Source organism: Ochotona princeps, chromosome 1 (assembly GCF_030435755.1).
Source record: "Ochotona princeps isolate mOchPri1 chromosome 1, mOchPri1.hap1, whole genome shotgun sequence".
NCBI classification, from domain to species: domain Eukaryota; kingdom Metazoa; phylum Chordata; class Mammalia; order Lagomorpha; family Ochotonidae; genus Ochotona; species Ochotona princeps.
In genome coordinates this window covers 123,897,706-123,913,496 of record NC_080832.1, presented here as the reverse complement: position 1 = coordinate 123,913,496, position 15,791 = coordinate 123,897,706, and the positions used below count along the sequence as shown (strand labels likewise).

The 15,791-nt window shown below is 39.1% G+C and overlaps 1 protein-coding gene across 2 annotated transcripts in view; it reads left to right on the top strand.

Annotated features, from left to right (window-relative positions):
* CDKAL1 (CDK5 regulatory subunit associated protein 1 like 1) overlaps positions 1-15,791 on the top strand; it is a 648,926-nt gene that overhangs the window by 167,461 nt on the left and 465,674 nt on the right. For both annotated transcript variants that reach the window (XM_058667489.1, XM_058667500.1), the window contains exon 5: positions 12,414-12,510. In XM_058667489.1, coding sequence (XP_058523472.1) covers positions 12,414-12,510 — 97 coding nt within the window. The remainder of the gene's footprint in view (positions 1-12,413; positions 12,511-15,791) is intronic.

The window sequence follows — 15,791 nt, the reverse complement described above, 5'->3', positions numbered from 1 at the left end:
AACGTCGCCTTGAGTATGACCTGGGAGGAGCAGAGCAGAAGCACTGTGGAACTTCTCACTGCCAAGTGTGGAACGGGCAGTCCTCCAAACCAGATTGCAGGGAGATCTGCCAGGTGGAAGTGAAAGTCTGTGGAGGTGCGGTGGTACACAGCAGTTTCTTCCTGCTTGAGTTTGTGAAATGGTGGCTTGCACGTGCAGCCGCATAACGCATAACACACAGTAACAGCTATTGTGTTCCCCGATGCGGCTTACTTTTTTCCAGCCATTTGTTTTGTGGTAGTTCGGATTTTATTGCTTGTTTGTTTCAGACCCTCAACCTTTTGTTTCTAGCTTCAAATTAAATTTTTTTATATTACTTATGTGAATTCTACAGTCTCATTTGCTTTGTGTGAAAACATACAAAGATATGTAGTATCTTGGTATGTTAATCTTGAAATTAAAATTAAGCAGTAGCTTAATAGAATATTGCTGCCATTGCCACTCTTCTCCCTGTACATAATAATCTGTCTGTAGGTATGTATGCATTTACTCATTTTTGCCATTAGTCAAATTCCTAGTTACTTAAAGGACCAATCAAGTGATTAATTTTGTAAAATCATCTCATGCTTTGTTTGTACAAAGTGAAATGCATCATTAATGGGGCTGGTAGAGTTCAATCTTTTGTCTTCAGCCTTAGGCTATGTAATTGTTGTACCCAAATGCTTCACACCTTGCTACACAGTCAGGAACCATTTCGTTGAGTGGATAATAATCTCACTTGCCTGTGTAAGGTTTATCATGTGTAGATGCAGTCTTCATATTGTAGCCATTCCTCAGGGAGCATAAGCATGTTCTTTCCCACAGCCTCTGTGGTAGAATTCTAAAGTCCCATCTGTGATTCTGTTGGGCTTTACACTTCTGCATAGTGGAAGGTGATAATCACGAAAGTCTGGTTTCTATTGCATACATAGGTACAGCAGAAAGTTCATGGAAGTTATTTTGGTGCAAAAAAGTTTTGAAGTCTGTATAGTTTTTTCATAATCATTTCCATTAACTGAATATTTTTTCTAATGTGCATGCATTTTTTCTTAAAGATTTGTGTATTTCGGGCCTGGTACAATAGCTCAATTGGCTAATCTTTCCCTTGCAAAGTGCCAGAATCCCATACTGCTTTTTGTTTATGTCCCGGCTGCTCCACTTTCCATCTGGCTCCAGGCTTGTGGCCTAGGAAAGCAGCAGAGGATGGCCTGAAGCCTTGACCCTGCACCCACTTGGGAGACCTGGAGGAAACTCCTGACCCCTGGCTTCAGATCAGCCCAGTTCTGCCTTGTTGTGGCTACTTGGGGAGTAAACTAGTGGATGTGTGTCCGTCCTCTCTGTAAATCTACGTTTCCAGTAAACATAAACAAATCTTTAAAGGAAAAGAAAGACTTGAATTTTCGAAATGAGATTTAAAGAGAGACAGACATGCAGATCTTCCATTTGCCAGTTCAATCCCCAAATGTCCACAATGGCTAGGGCCAGGTTAGGCCAAAGCCAAGATCCATCCTGATCTTTGCTGTGTGGCAGAGGCCCAAGTACCTGGACCATCTTCCTCTTCTTTCCAAGGTGCATTACCAGTAACCTGGGTCAAAGTGGAGCAGCTAAGACGCCATCCAGCACTCTCGTGGGATGTTGCCAGTGCCATTGGTGGTTTTACCCATTGTGCTACAGTGCCAGCCCTTTGAAAAAATTTCTCTGCCAAAATAAACTTAGGTTTTAATCTCATTTTCTTGTAAAGTGATTTTTTTTTTGGTCATTTTATATGAAATGCCTACAGAAAGAACAGAGGTGATGGGGTGGGATTGGGTGGGATAGAAAAAGAAGAAAGTTTTCATCCGTTGCCCTACTGTCTAAATGTCCACAACAGTTAAAGCTGGGCTGCCAAAGCTAAAAGCTCAGAACATTGCCTCTGTCTCCCAGGTGAGCTTCTGATTCCCCAAGTACTGGAGCCTCTTCTTACTGCCTTCCTGGTTGTGCATTAGCAGGAAGCTAGGTTGGAAGCAGTCTGCACTTGAGCCAGGCAGTCTGGTCAGGAATGCAAGCATCCTAAGCCGCATCTTAATTGCTGCACTAAGTGTCCTGGTTATTACGGTGTGGCTTCAGTTTGTTCAAGTGAGGTTGCTAAATGATGAGTATAATTACCTTATTTCAGGTGATAATTTGAATTGACGGTAGTGTCAGTTCTTTGATTTACACTGCAAAAAACATGAACTTGGCAGCTTTTTGTCTCCCAACATTGAGTTCTATTTTGAGTGTGCAATTGACCTTAATGTTCTATCACTCAGCATATGGGACATTGGCTCTCAGTAAATTGTTGCATTATCTAGAACTAAAAATAGATGGTGACTGCTAAATTCATCTCTCTCCAGTAATGATTAAAATTCTTCACAAAATATTTTATAAACTGTATTAAGTTACATAATTTTGTGATGAATCATGGTCTGAGGTCAGATTTTTTTATAACCAATATCTAGTATGTTTCTGCAGACATAGTAGAAATAGAAGAATTTTTTTTTAACTGTTGCCTTTTAAAGGGGGGAAATACAAGGGATATGAGAGAAAGACGGAAAAGTAGTGCTGTTTAAAGAGTAAGAAGATAATTCTTAACACTATCATGGTGATTCTTATCAACTGTTAAATTTATGAAAGCGTATGTGGAGTATATTGCAAAGATGGCATTTACTGTAGTACAAATACAGTGACCATGAAATTGACAAAGAATTGTTGGCTATAATCAAGTCTTTCCTTTGATTGTATTTGTATTTCATATAGTGGGGAAAAATTCTTTAATGGTGATTATTCAGTTTAGACACAAGCATAGCTGCTAGTCACAGTGTTAACCAACGATTGGTTTTGTATTTCCTGATATTGGCTTCCTTTCATTTGTTCAGTTACAAAAACATTTCTTAAAAATTACTCGTTGAGTAAAGTGTATCCTGTCTTGCCGTTATTCTCACGTTGCTTATTGTCTAATGTGGAAAGATAGGCTAGAGACAGTTGTAAAGGCAGACTCCTGAAAGTTTGTTGAACGATGGAATTAAAATTGTGAATTAATTCTGGTGGGAAACTTAAAATTCTTGTATATTTTTCCCATAATATGCATTTCCTGTGAGTCCTGAAAAGTGCTTCATATCTAGATAAAGTCACACTTTTTTTTTTTTTTTTTTTTGTGGTTTGACATACCCAGCTCAACAAGAGAATGGCCAAGGTGAATTTTCTAGTGTTGGCTGCCTTTTCCCCCTGTAGCAAAATCTTTCCATCAGGTGAGATGGGAACTTGCTGAAGCCCAGCTGAGAGTGTTTGCCTGTGTCTCAGAAGGTGTGGGATTCCATGGCTGTAAATTAGTCAAGGAATTGCCCCTTCTGACTGGATTCCATTAGTTGCTAGGGCTCACTTTTTAAAATTTTCAATAACTGAAGATATTTTTCATTTTCTTGCTAAGGAAGAGATCAGCTGTATTAATGAATTAAGTAATACCACACTTGAAAAGTGGCTACAAAAGGAGGTAAAAAAAACCCTAAATTTTAAAGAAACTTTGTTTCAATATCTGAATAGCCCCTGTCTTAAGATGGTTCCGTTTAGCAATATTTTGGCTTTACAGTGGTTCAAAAGTGGTAAATATTTTGTAAAAATTCTCAGTTCAATAGGTTAAGTGCATTGAATACATTTTTAATTGAGCGTGCTTTGAATTTACAGTGGGTTCATTGGGTTATAAAGCCATTGCATATCAAGAACCACCTGTGTACAGCACATTTTAAGTTTGCTTGGGTCTATGATCAAAAATCAGTTTGAGATCTAGTAGTCTCCTCGTCTTTAGGTGAGTGTGGATAGTAATAATAAACCCAAGTATGTATTTTGCTTCAGGACTTTTAACACTGAGTGGGAAAAACATTAAAATACCTTATAAGCTTTATCCTTTCAAGTCTTAGCTGGAAACTGAATTTGATTGTCCCTTGCCCCCAAATATAATAGATTCACGCCCTCATTTTAGTCATGGTTGATGAATGTGTTAAAGTACAAGAGGATGTGCAAATTAGGTGGTGAATTCAGTTGGTGTAGCAGCTGATCAGGGCTTCTTTCCTCAGTGTCACTAGATTGAAGTCTTCTGATACGTTAGTACACTCTTGAGTTTCTATTTTAATTTTTTTATCCCTCTTTGGAAGGGGTGTTACCTTGTACAGTGATGCTTGGTCAGTATCGGTATTGTTCTAAGGGGGGTGAACTGTTTAAACTGTTGATTTGTTTTGTTATTGGAAGTGGGTCTTCTCCATAATAGGCGCATACTAATGTCCTTCCAAAATTTTATGGAAAAATAGAATTGAAAGATAAATTTCTTTTGCTGCAGAAGTTGAAATCTTCAGGTTTTTAAAAAAGTTGTATACATGAATGTTCATGGGCTTTTTGAAGATTTGTCATATGGGTGGATTTAAAAACTTTTTGTACTAAAATAAACTTCTAGTTCTATTTCTGTGAGCTTTTGTAGCACCCTAGTTCATGTCATACACTGAATTTTATTTGCTTACGGAAATTCTTTTAAAATAGGAGTGCTTATCTTGCTGTATAAGAAGGAAAGGCTTCTGTAACAGCCAAGTGCAAAGGCGAGCTCTGAACAAGGGAGGCGTCTTAACATGCATATCATGGCTCCTCAGGAGCAGCACTCATTCATCTTTACCTTGGTGACGAAATTGCTATTTAAATTTTAAAATACTGGAGAATAAAAAAAAAGTCATTTTCTCTCCTAGTCTGACCAGTTGAGGCCCACAAATCAAAGTGAAAAATCACAGAGTAATAGCAAAAATTTTAGTTACAAGTATATGTACAGAAGTTCACAAAGAAATGGGACCCAAGGAGTTGGTTTTTTTTTTCAGAGTTTATAAACCATCAAAACAAAGGAGCCAAAATACAGAGAACAGAGTCAGCAAACTAAAAGGAGGCTTCTAGGGGAAGTGGTTAATTGTGCAAAAATGACCTAAATATACATGCTAAATAAGGTTCATTTATAAATTATTTTTCAAATCAGATTAAATTATTTCTAGGTAAGCCAGGTAGGACAGAAAACTTTTGTATCTGTGGCTGCTGTTTCATCAAAATGATCCTTATGCCCTAGTGGTGGGTTGTGATTGGTTTAGTTTCCTTTCCTTCCATGAAGAATGGTTTCTAGTTGACTGACAATATTATACCTGGCTTTATGAGGCTAATTAATCCTTTTTGTGATCCTGTAGTGACTTCTCCCCTGTTTGAGCTCAGATAACTAATTTTCCTTTTGTAATACTCATCTTAAAATATGTGTATTTTAAGGCATATTTTACAATGTATAAAACATCTTAGTACAGGATCCAGTATTATGCCGCTGCTTTTGACGCTGGTATGTTGTATTGGAATGCCCTACGTGCAAACTGTTTCACTTCCAATCCTGCTTCCTGCTGTTGTGCCTGGGAAAGCAGTTGAAAACGGCTCAGGTGCTTGGGCCTCTGGCACTCAAATGGGAGACTAGGTTTTTTACACAGTTGTATATATTTGGGTCATTTGAGGGATTTTAATTCTACCTTTGGAGTTTTAAAAAATACTAAATGCCTTGATAAAATGTTTTATGGCCACTAGTTTGTGAATTAATTTACTTAATCATGTTAATTTAAAATGTTTGTATCTCTGTATAATTTACTTTTTTTAGTTTTCTTTAGGGAAGAGAGACCTAAACTTCATCTGTGTTCCTAGAAGTGAAAATTCCGTTTGCTATCTGCTGTGCCATTGAGTAGATATTATATACATGAAAAGCATAAAGTAGTCTATTAAAGAACTAGCAAGTATGATATGCAAAATGAAAATCTGAATTTCTTTCACTTTCTCTAAATATTCCTATTTGTTGCATACAGTTGGAAGTGATGAGCATAGGCTGAGTGGACAGGTTAGATGTGTGGCGAAGTAATGCCTGACATCTACAGAAAGAGTGATCAATATTTATGACCTACTGAAATTATTTATTTGGGGCCATAGAACCTCATGGGTTTTGGTAACCCCTGGCCCAGGGCGTGTTAAGTGAAGGCAGTGGGCAGTGATGAATGGCTTACAGTTCTGATTTTGCCTTTACTTTGACCTCTGGCAAGCTATTGAATCTTTCCAATCCTTGGTTTCCTTTTTCATAAAATGTCATGACGTGGCTGGAAAAGAGGCGTGTTAAAATTGTGGAATTTTGTATCCACAGTGATTACTTAAAGCAATCAAGCACAAGTTCAGTATCGATCCATTATATTTTCTGTAATGTAAAAATGTCTTGTGTAGGAGAAGCATTTCCTTTAGAGTAGATAAATGATTTGGGATCTAGCTCTGTGCAGGGGAGAAGCTTTTACTTATTTATTTATTTAAAAATGATTTATTTCAAAAGTGGAGCAAGTAAGAGAAAAAACAAAATAGCTTCTTTCCGCTGACTCGCTCTCCACTAATGCTACTCTCCTCTCCCTGCCACTTCCGCATCTTGGCTGTTTGTATTGTCTCCAGATTCAACTTGAGATCAGTGACTGTTTTATCTTTATTTTCGTTGTTTCTTGTCGACATGAGTGAATGGTAGAGTGAAAACATGAATTGATGAATTAGTGACTTTTACATAAACAGTAGTTCTTGGCAATCTGCAGTAAAGGAAACCACTTGAACTTGGAATCAAGTTCAAGGGGACTTCTTGACTGGTTTTGTCTGGCCACTTCATCAGAATGTCATAGCTTGCTGTACCTGGATACACTAACAGAATGACAGCTTCTGTGCAGGAGGCTGGATTACCTTGACCACGTGCCTGGGGTGTTGCCCACTCGCTTGTACCCTTTCAACTACTTCCTTACGTGATATGCACATGAGTCCTTTCCTTGTTGTAGCTTTCCTTCATAAGGCACATAAAATGTGCAGTGTTGTAATTTTGCTGGTTAAGATAGCATTCCATCTAGAGTTCCCAAGATCATACATTATTTAATATGGATTTACATCTCTGTATATCCCCAACTACATTGTGAATATATCCTGATGGATTATTTTCTCTGGTTGATGAAATCATCGTATGTTAAAGTGACTTTGTTTTCAATTATTGGCAATATAGAGGCTATCTCTTCATGTTCTAACAACAGATAATATATGTATTTAGTGTGATGTTGATATGAACTGTTTCCTTCCTGGCTGGTTCCAAAAGATTGGAAAGACATCGTGGTTAACGACTATGCTGCTGCTGCCATTCATTAGTTTTGTTGTTTTCTGACGTTACTCCTATTGCTGTGTGTGTGCAGCTCACACCGCTGCACTCCTGCGCATCAGTACTTACATTGGTGTCCTCTCCCTGGAACATTTGGATGCAGAGAGCAATCATGTGCAGCGGAGAGAGCTAGGCTTGTTCTCGACAGAAATAGCTGGGTTTCCCTCCTCCTGCTATTGTCGGGAGGAAGGGTTTTTATGGTGTGTTAGTATGCATTTCACAATTCAAATCGAGCACTTTCGTGAGAGGAAGTCGGGGTAAAGACATGGATGTCCTCCTGAGCATTTGGCAGGGAAGGGATGGGAGTGACAAAGGGCTACGTGGAGGAAGCTGCACCTCCTGCCCTGCTGCCTCTGGAGAGCTGTGCTCTTCCCAGCATGTGCGTGAACTTGCTACTCTCCTTAGACCCCGACTCAGTTCACTAGCAACAAGAAGTGTCAAATACTCAACTATTACAATGGCATTGCTTACTTTGTAGTCTTTTTTTTCCTTTAAAGGTTGATTTATTTGAAAAGTGTGTGCATGCAGGAGAGAGAGAATGAGGAAATGAATGAATCTTCCGTCTATTGCTTTCCTCTTCACATATTTACTGGTTCGCTCCCCAAATGGCCCTAACGCTCAGAGCTGAGCCAGCTGTGTGCAGCCAGGAGGCACAGGAGGCAGAAGCTTCATGTGCAGCTCCTGCGTGAGTCCTCCGCTACTTTCCTAGGGATGTGGACAGAGGACTGGATTGGAAATAGAGCAGCGAGGACTCGAACTGGCACCACAGACGACAACTTAATACCACATGCCAACCTCTACAGCCTTATTATTAGTATTATTTTATTGGAAAAGCAAATATGCAGAGAGGAAGACAGACAGAGAGGAAGATCTTCCGTCCGATAATTCACTCCCTAAGTGGCCATAACGGCTAGAGCTGCAATGATCCAAAGCCAGGAGCCTTGGAGACAATTCTGGGTCTCCCACGTGAGTGCAGGGTCCCAAGGCTTTGGTCCATCCTCCATGCCTTCCCGGGCCACAAGCAGGGAGCTGGATGGGAAGCTGGGCCGCCGGGATTAGAACTGGCACCCATATTGGCTCCCAGAGTGTGCAAGGTGAGGACGTTAGCTGCCAAGCTACTGCACCGGCCCCTCTATAGCCATTTAGTATACTATGGCTCTGTATGTCTCTGTGCTTTTCTAATCAAGAAACACTTGTTTCAATGTTTATCGCACAATCAAAATCTAAGTTCAATTTATGTTGTGTAGTGTGACGCTAAGGAAACCAGGAGGTCTCAGATGTTCATTACAGCTCTGGTCAACTCCCCCAGGTGTACGACTTGGAGCCTCCATCGTTTCATCTTTTAACCTTTAATTCTCTCATCAGTAAAGGAATGATCTCATGGCGTCTCTGAGCAATTTTTGCTGCTATGTATTTTGAAATTATGTACAAATTCTTTCTCATATTCAGTGCTTGGGCTGGGAGAGTGAAAGGCTTCTTTGTGTGTTTCCTTATTACTTCAGCTAATGGTCCCGACAAGGCACATCACCACTTCTGTTTTGACAGAAGTTTCCCGAAATGTGAACCAGCTTTCATTTTAGTTAACATTTCAAGGGAATCTGAAATGAAGATATGAGAATTCATGCTATTTTAAACTCTTAAATTATTACTCTTACCAATACTCATATTTTTAAGGATAAAAGCTTTTTAAAGTACATCTGTGTTTGCTAAATTTCTAAAGAAACATTTCTCCTTTTTTTTTTTTTTTTAACTGAGTAAAGTTCATTAGATGAAAAGAACAGGGTACCATTAGAGAAGATTCAGAACAAGAATGACTAGAAAATTTGCATTACAACTTTTGCAAGTTGATTGGTCACTTACCAAAAGTTGTATTAATACTACAATGCTGAGGTTTTTTTCTAAGTTTTGATTTTTGTTTGATTTATATTTCTGCTCTCATGTTTTAAAGGCTTACTCAAAAACATTATTTTTTAAATACGTTTCTTCATCACCACACATCTGTGTTTTGAAATTTCCCCTTCGTTTTCTGGTGTTCTTACTCCTTTAAAATTAGTATGATTTCGTAACCTGATTTGGTGTTTCTTGCATCAGCAGAACATTTTTTTCTTAATTGTTATCTATTGGCATCTACTGTATTTTACTATTTTTTATATCTGAGAACTGCAGAGCTGGAGGTCATGGTGTAGGAAAAAAATCACATCTGTGTGTTCACTGCTTAGCTGTCCAGAGCTGGGCTGGACCGTCCACGCCAGGGCACTCGGTTCAGTGCTTCCACTGGAAAGTCAGCAAGTGAGTCCTTCAGCTGTCACCACTGCCTGTCGGGGTGACATTGGCAGGCAGCTGGAGACAAACTGAACCCGGTGCTCTGATCCACAATGTGTATGCCGTAATTGGCAGCTTAACCATTAGGCCAAACAGCCACCCATGTTTTCATAGTTTGTATAACTAACATATAATGATTATTACCATAATATGGCATGTTTATTATTGCTATAATCTTATTGGTATGTTTCCTCTTTTTGTTTTCTTCAGTGTTTTTATTCTGTGGCAGTATTTTTACTTTCCAGAGGCTGATAGGCAATGGAAGACCCATGAAGTTGTGTTCTCAGTAGGATTCTCTCCATACCACTGGGAACTGCAGCTTGCACTGTCATCATCTAGGACTTTGCAATATATTGCCAATATCTGCTTCAGATTTGGTGTCTCTCGTGAGAATTCTCTCCTGGTACTCAGCTAACAGCTGACAGCTGGTGAGACCCTGATTGTTTGATTTGCTTAGTTTAGGGATCAGTGGACCATGGGCCATGGACCATGAACCAGGGGCCCAGTCTGGCCCTCTCCCTGTTCTTTTCTGTATGCAAAAACAAATAAACAACAACAAAAAAACCCACCTCATTCTTTAAGTGTTGTCTGTGGCTCAGTTTGCACTAAAGTGACAGCGTGAAGTATTTGCAACAGAGCTGTGATCAGGCATAGGTAAAGCATTAACTGTATGCTTTTTAAAAATAAAATAGTTTATTTAACAGAAAGGGGTGGGAGATAGGATGAGAATGACTTTAATCTCCCATCTGCTGGTTCACTCTCCAAGTGATTGTGGCAGCTGGGCTTGAAACAGCTGGAAGCCAAGAGCCAGGAACTCCACCTAGGTTTGCCACATGGGTAACGGGGTCAACATCTTTCATTGCTTTCCCAGGCACACTCACAAGCAGTCAGATTGGAGATGAAATAGCCAGGAGTTGAACTGGTATTCATGTGCTCCTCCTCTTCCTCTTGTACTGTTCCCTAACATTCTTCTGCTGAATTCGCCTCTTGATCTTTTTCTCTTTTTCATGGTGCTTTGTTGTTATCTTTCCCTGTCTCACACTCTTCATGTCATACCCACCTGTCACTAAGGGCATTCTAGTTGCTGCTGTGTTAGGTTCTTTCATATCTCATTTGCTATAAAGCACTGGCAGGGTGAGTGCAAAGTGCTTCCACATTGCTGTATACCCTTCCTCACTCACTGTACTCTGTTGGATGTTCTTGATCATTACATGATTAAGTTGTGTTACAGGAAGCAGCTGTTTAAGCTTGGATTTAATTGTTAACAATCTCTTAGCTATTTGACAGTGACATTAGGTGTTAGATCTAAAGTTCATGAAGGAGCCAGATGGAAACTGCAGATTTGATCATTTGATAAGGTATTTCCCATTTCCTATGGGAAAAGTATTTGCTTGGTACTGATAACAAAGGAGAACCAGGTAGAAGAGCCATGCAGGAAGTCTCTGGGCTTTGTTACTCAGTCTACTGAAGACAAGGCTTTTTTTTTTTTTTAATAAATTGTTAAGATTTTTCAGGATTCAATCTTAAAATTACATAATAATATTCTAATGTCAATGAATTAATTATGTGTTGTCAAGATAGTATTATGTAAAAAAATTAGTATCATGTGTTATGCTTGTTTATTGATTTAATCCTTGATCTACTTCCTGGAAGGTTTTGATATAATGTGTATCATACTTAGTCCTATTGACCATCCAGTTCTGACTTTGTACTTTTGAAAAGATGAGAGGATGCCAAGTGTGGATGCTTTTCGTTGATTTGGCAGTATAGTCTGAAGCCAGTTGTCCACCGCAGTACTGATGCCCTTAGTTGTTGTCAGAACCTAAGAGTTAAGGCAGAAGGAACTGATGCATGTAGAACACAGTACTAGAGTACTTAGCTGGGAAAGTCAAGAGAATGCCAAAACATTGCTGAGTCCTTGACTTGAAGAGGAATTGAAGATTGGAAAATATAATCTCAAAATACGTGAAGCATATGGGTAGTTTCTGTGAAAAGGTGGAAACTGCTTTGTTCATTGCTGACTTCAAGCACAGAATCAGTGTTTATTGTACAATATGGATGTTCACACCGATGAGTAATGTCCGCCTATAAATGTATTACAGCTCCCTCTTGAGATATTGATCCTTTACCAGCATTTCTGCTCCTTAGAATTTATGCTAGGGAGGCAAATAAAGACACAGCTGAACATAGATTTTACATCTGGGTTTCTACAATACATACTTTATCAAGTATATGTCTGCATACAACACAAATTTAATTATTTTGCTTATACATGTGAGGAATGCACTGGAAGGCAGACATAAGCAATCAGTAACCCGATGGTCCCTGGGGAGCAGGACTGGGAAGATGGGGGAATTTCCAGAATGTGGAGTACTTCATTTTCTATTTGTTGTTCTCTCCATTGGAACGTTCATTAAAAAGAAATACACACACACGCGTATTGCTTTTATTTCAGACAAATGATGGGGAATAATAGGTTTGAATATTTTTATTAATGTTTACTATAAATGACTAATTTGGTTACTTTGGAAAAATGTCCTGAAGAAGGATTCATACTCTGGAGATTCCTGCATAATTGATTTTCTTTGTCTTGTTTTGTAATGAGATAAAAATGAAAGGTGTTGTTTGAGGAATTGCTGTGTGTTCTCTAATCACATAGCAAGTTTGACATATACTACAGCAGTCTGATGTTACTATAGTTTATTAAAGCAGTTGGAAGAAAATTCTGGTTCATGCTGCAGGAGCATATTATTGGGAGGACTTGTGTGCACGAAAACAGCTTCCAGTGGAACACCTGTTGGCAATGACATTCAACGCTGTTTTCTCTCCAACTTTTTAGGAAGGCTCAGGAAGAGAACAAGAAGGTGGTGCTGGCTGGATGCGTTCCTCAAGCCCAGCCCCGTCAGGACTACCTTAAAGGACTGAGTATCATTGGGGTAAGCCTACACCAGATGAGAAGAAAGAAAATTTTATGTCGTCAACATATATTCCCCATTTTATTTCCGGTTTCTGTGTTGCTAATGGGTATGCTAAGTGCACTTTCCATTGTCAGTGCAACTTGGTCATGTCTGTAATGAAACCTTATTGCAAAAGCATCTTCCAGGTTTCCATAAGAAAGAGGAACACAATAAAAAGCTTTGCTAGGCAGCTGAGATCCTTTAATAACCGCATCTTTTTCCCATTACCATGTGTTTCCATATCATTACAATTCCCCTTTCACCTCATTCATGCAGTTTGTACTTGGCACCCCCTAAATGTGGGTACCTGTGGAATGTCCACCTATCTAACATTCACCCCCATGGAAAGTTCCAGCACAGCCCTGATGTAAAGCCTTGTTAGACCACTTTATGGCCTCCTTCCTGATCCTGTCTCTGGATTCCCTCTTGCTTGTTCAGGACAAAATTGTGGGATTTTACATTTAGCTTTACGATTGCTTGAATGAGCTCCCCCTCTTTTAGGTGAAAGCTTCGTGAGGGCAGCTTTCAGTCTGTTTTTAGAAGCACTGCCATGTTTCTCCAGTTTTTCTCAGAATTCTCGTGTGTGTGCATCAGTGCTTGTTGACAGTTGCGGTTTTGTCATTGGCATGCTTTTCCCTGATGCATAGTTTGCTCTGTGAAGTCTGGAGCTACTCTTTGTTCTCTCACTTAACATTTTTTTGTGGCCATCAGTGCTTGCCAAATGCCCTGATATAGTTGGCATTTTTTCAGCACTTGCTCATGGTTGTTAAATTCTGTCTATTGAATCTGTACCCAGTAGTTCATCAATGATTGCCTTTTATGGAATGGGTCATTCTATATAAAAATTGTATACCCATGGAGAAAGTTGATGTATGAATGATTGGTGTCTGAGTTGAGTTTAATAGCTTTTCCTTGTTTGCTGTATTATTCACAAGTTCTTGTGTTATGTTCTCAGCATAATAAACTATTCTGCTGTGAAATCCTTACCTCACTAGCAAATTTAATAATCTTTGAACAAACATTTCTTCTTTAAACAAACAGAACTTGAATGTTTGGTAACTTTTGTTTGTTTTCACCATTTGTCTATTTACACTTTGATTTCTCTTGGTTTGAGGAACGAAATGAATATGGGACTCCTCAGCTATCTTTTCATGTCAGGCTTTCTTTTCTCTCTAAACATAATCCTGCTGTGTTGGGGAAATAGGAAGCCAGTTAAGAACTCTGAGAGATGGAATGTGGCAAATGCTTGGAGTTCATCTAAGATTTCATGCTAAGGATGTAAGTTCCTAGGATAGCAGAATTTCTTTCTTTAGAAAGTCTCCTGCATATGCTGTGATCATTTCTGAACTCCTTGGTGCACAAGGGAACAACTTGTACATGCTGGGGCACAGGAAGATTCCTGAAGTATAAAGGAGGTTTGCTGGTGTATTATTGATAGGAAAGATTTTTAAAGGTGATAGTTTTGCTATTAGCAAAGAAAGCTTGTTTTTGTTTAATACAGTTGTCATTCTGCTAGTCCCATTTAATACCATTAACATTCTAAAGAGCTGTTTTACAGTACACTTTGAAAAGCAGATAGAATGAAAATTCATAGTTACGTTACACGAATGCGTTGTTATAATGTTGCGTAATTCCTCAGACTTTTAATCTATCTTCTACTAAGAAGTACTCTCAAAACTATTTTTAGATTTGTTTATTTTTTATTACAAAGTCAGATTTACAGAGAAGGAGAGATAAAGATATTCTGTCTGCTGATTCACTCCCCAAGTTGCCACAACAACAGGGGCTGAATGGATCCAAAGACAGGAGTCAGGAGCTTCTTCTGGGTCTTCCACATGGGTGCAGCTTCCCAAGGTTTTGGGCCATTCTCTTCTGCTCTCTGATGCCACAGGTAAGGAGCTGGATTGGAAGTGAAGCAGCTGGGATTAGCACCGGCACCCATTTTGCATACTGTAGCATGAAAGGCGAGGACATAAGCCAATAGGCAACCACGCCAGACCTGTCAAAACTATGCTTTTTAAAAGATGTATTTATTTTTATTGGAAAGGCAGATTTACAGTAAGAAGGAAAGACAGAAAGAATTTCCATCCGTTGGTTCACTCCCCAAAAGGCTGCAAAGTCTGTAGGTGATCCAGTCTGAAGCCAGGAGCCATGGGCCTCTTCCAGGTTTCCCATGAGGATGCAAGGTCCTAAAGCTTTGGACTGTCCTCCACTGCTTTCCCAGGCCCTAAGCAGGAAGCTGGAGCAGAAGTAGAACAGCCAGGGCAAGAACTGGTGCCCATATGAGATCCCAGTGTTTGGAAGATAGGATTTAATCATTGAGCTGTTGTGCCAAGCCGAGTTAATGCATCAATCTTAAAAACAAAACAGAACAAGATAGAATCAAGACTCAGAAACTTAGCTTAGGTTTCCTACATGAGTGTCAGGGACAGGAATTCTTGAGCCTTTGTGTTCTGTCTTCAAGAGTTTGTGTTAGCTGGGAGCTTGGAATTGAGAGGCGAGTGGAACTCACTTTAAAATCCTGTGATATGGATACAGTTCAGTGCTGTTTTCACTCCTGAACTGAATTTCTGCACTTAAGTTTTATGTGTAAATATTAAGTGCATATAATGGGATATTTTGGAAAACTTCTACTTGGACAAAAAGTTATCTAGAATTTGATTTCAGAGAAACAGTTTCAGAACACTTGTTACAAAGCTTCTTATCAACAAGAAGCACGTAAAGCAGGCATTCAGTGAATTTAAGGAATATGTCACACTGGAAATTAATCAAATGAAAGCTGATATATCAGAAATTAAGAATACAGTGGAGCACATTGAAAGTGGAATGGAGAGTCTCCAAAATTGAATGAAGCAGGCAAAAGAAAGAATCTCAGAATTGGAAGATATTTCCTGTCACCAGGGGGAAACAAAAAGCTGGAAGCAGAGCTGGATCAGGCCAGAAAAAGTATTCAAAAATTGAAAGACACTAGTAAAAGGCGCAATATAAGAGTTAGGGGAGACCCAAAAGGAGCAGAAAGAAACTGGGCTTACAAATGTATTTAGGGAAAATTTCCCTTATTATTTCATTAATCTAGAGAAAGAATTGGAAGACAACATCCAGGAGGGGCACAGAACTCCCAACAGGGTTAACCAAGAGCTATCTTCACCACAACCCATGATAATCAAGCTCTCTTGAATTGAACATAAGGAAAAGGTTCTTACACTTTTACAGGAATGTTTGTTTACAAAGCTGCATATTTTGTGTAGATGTTTTGTGCT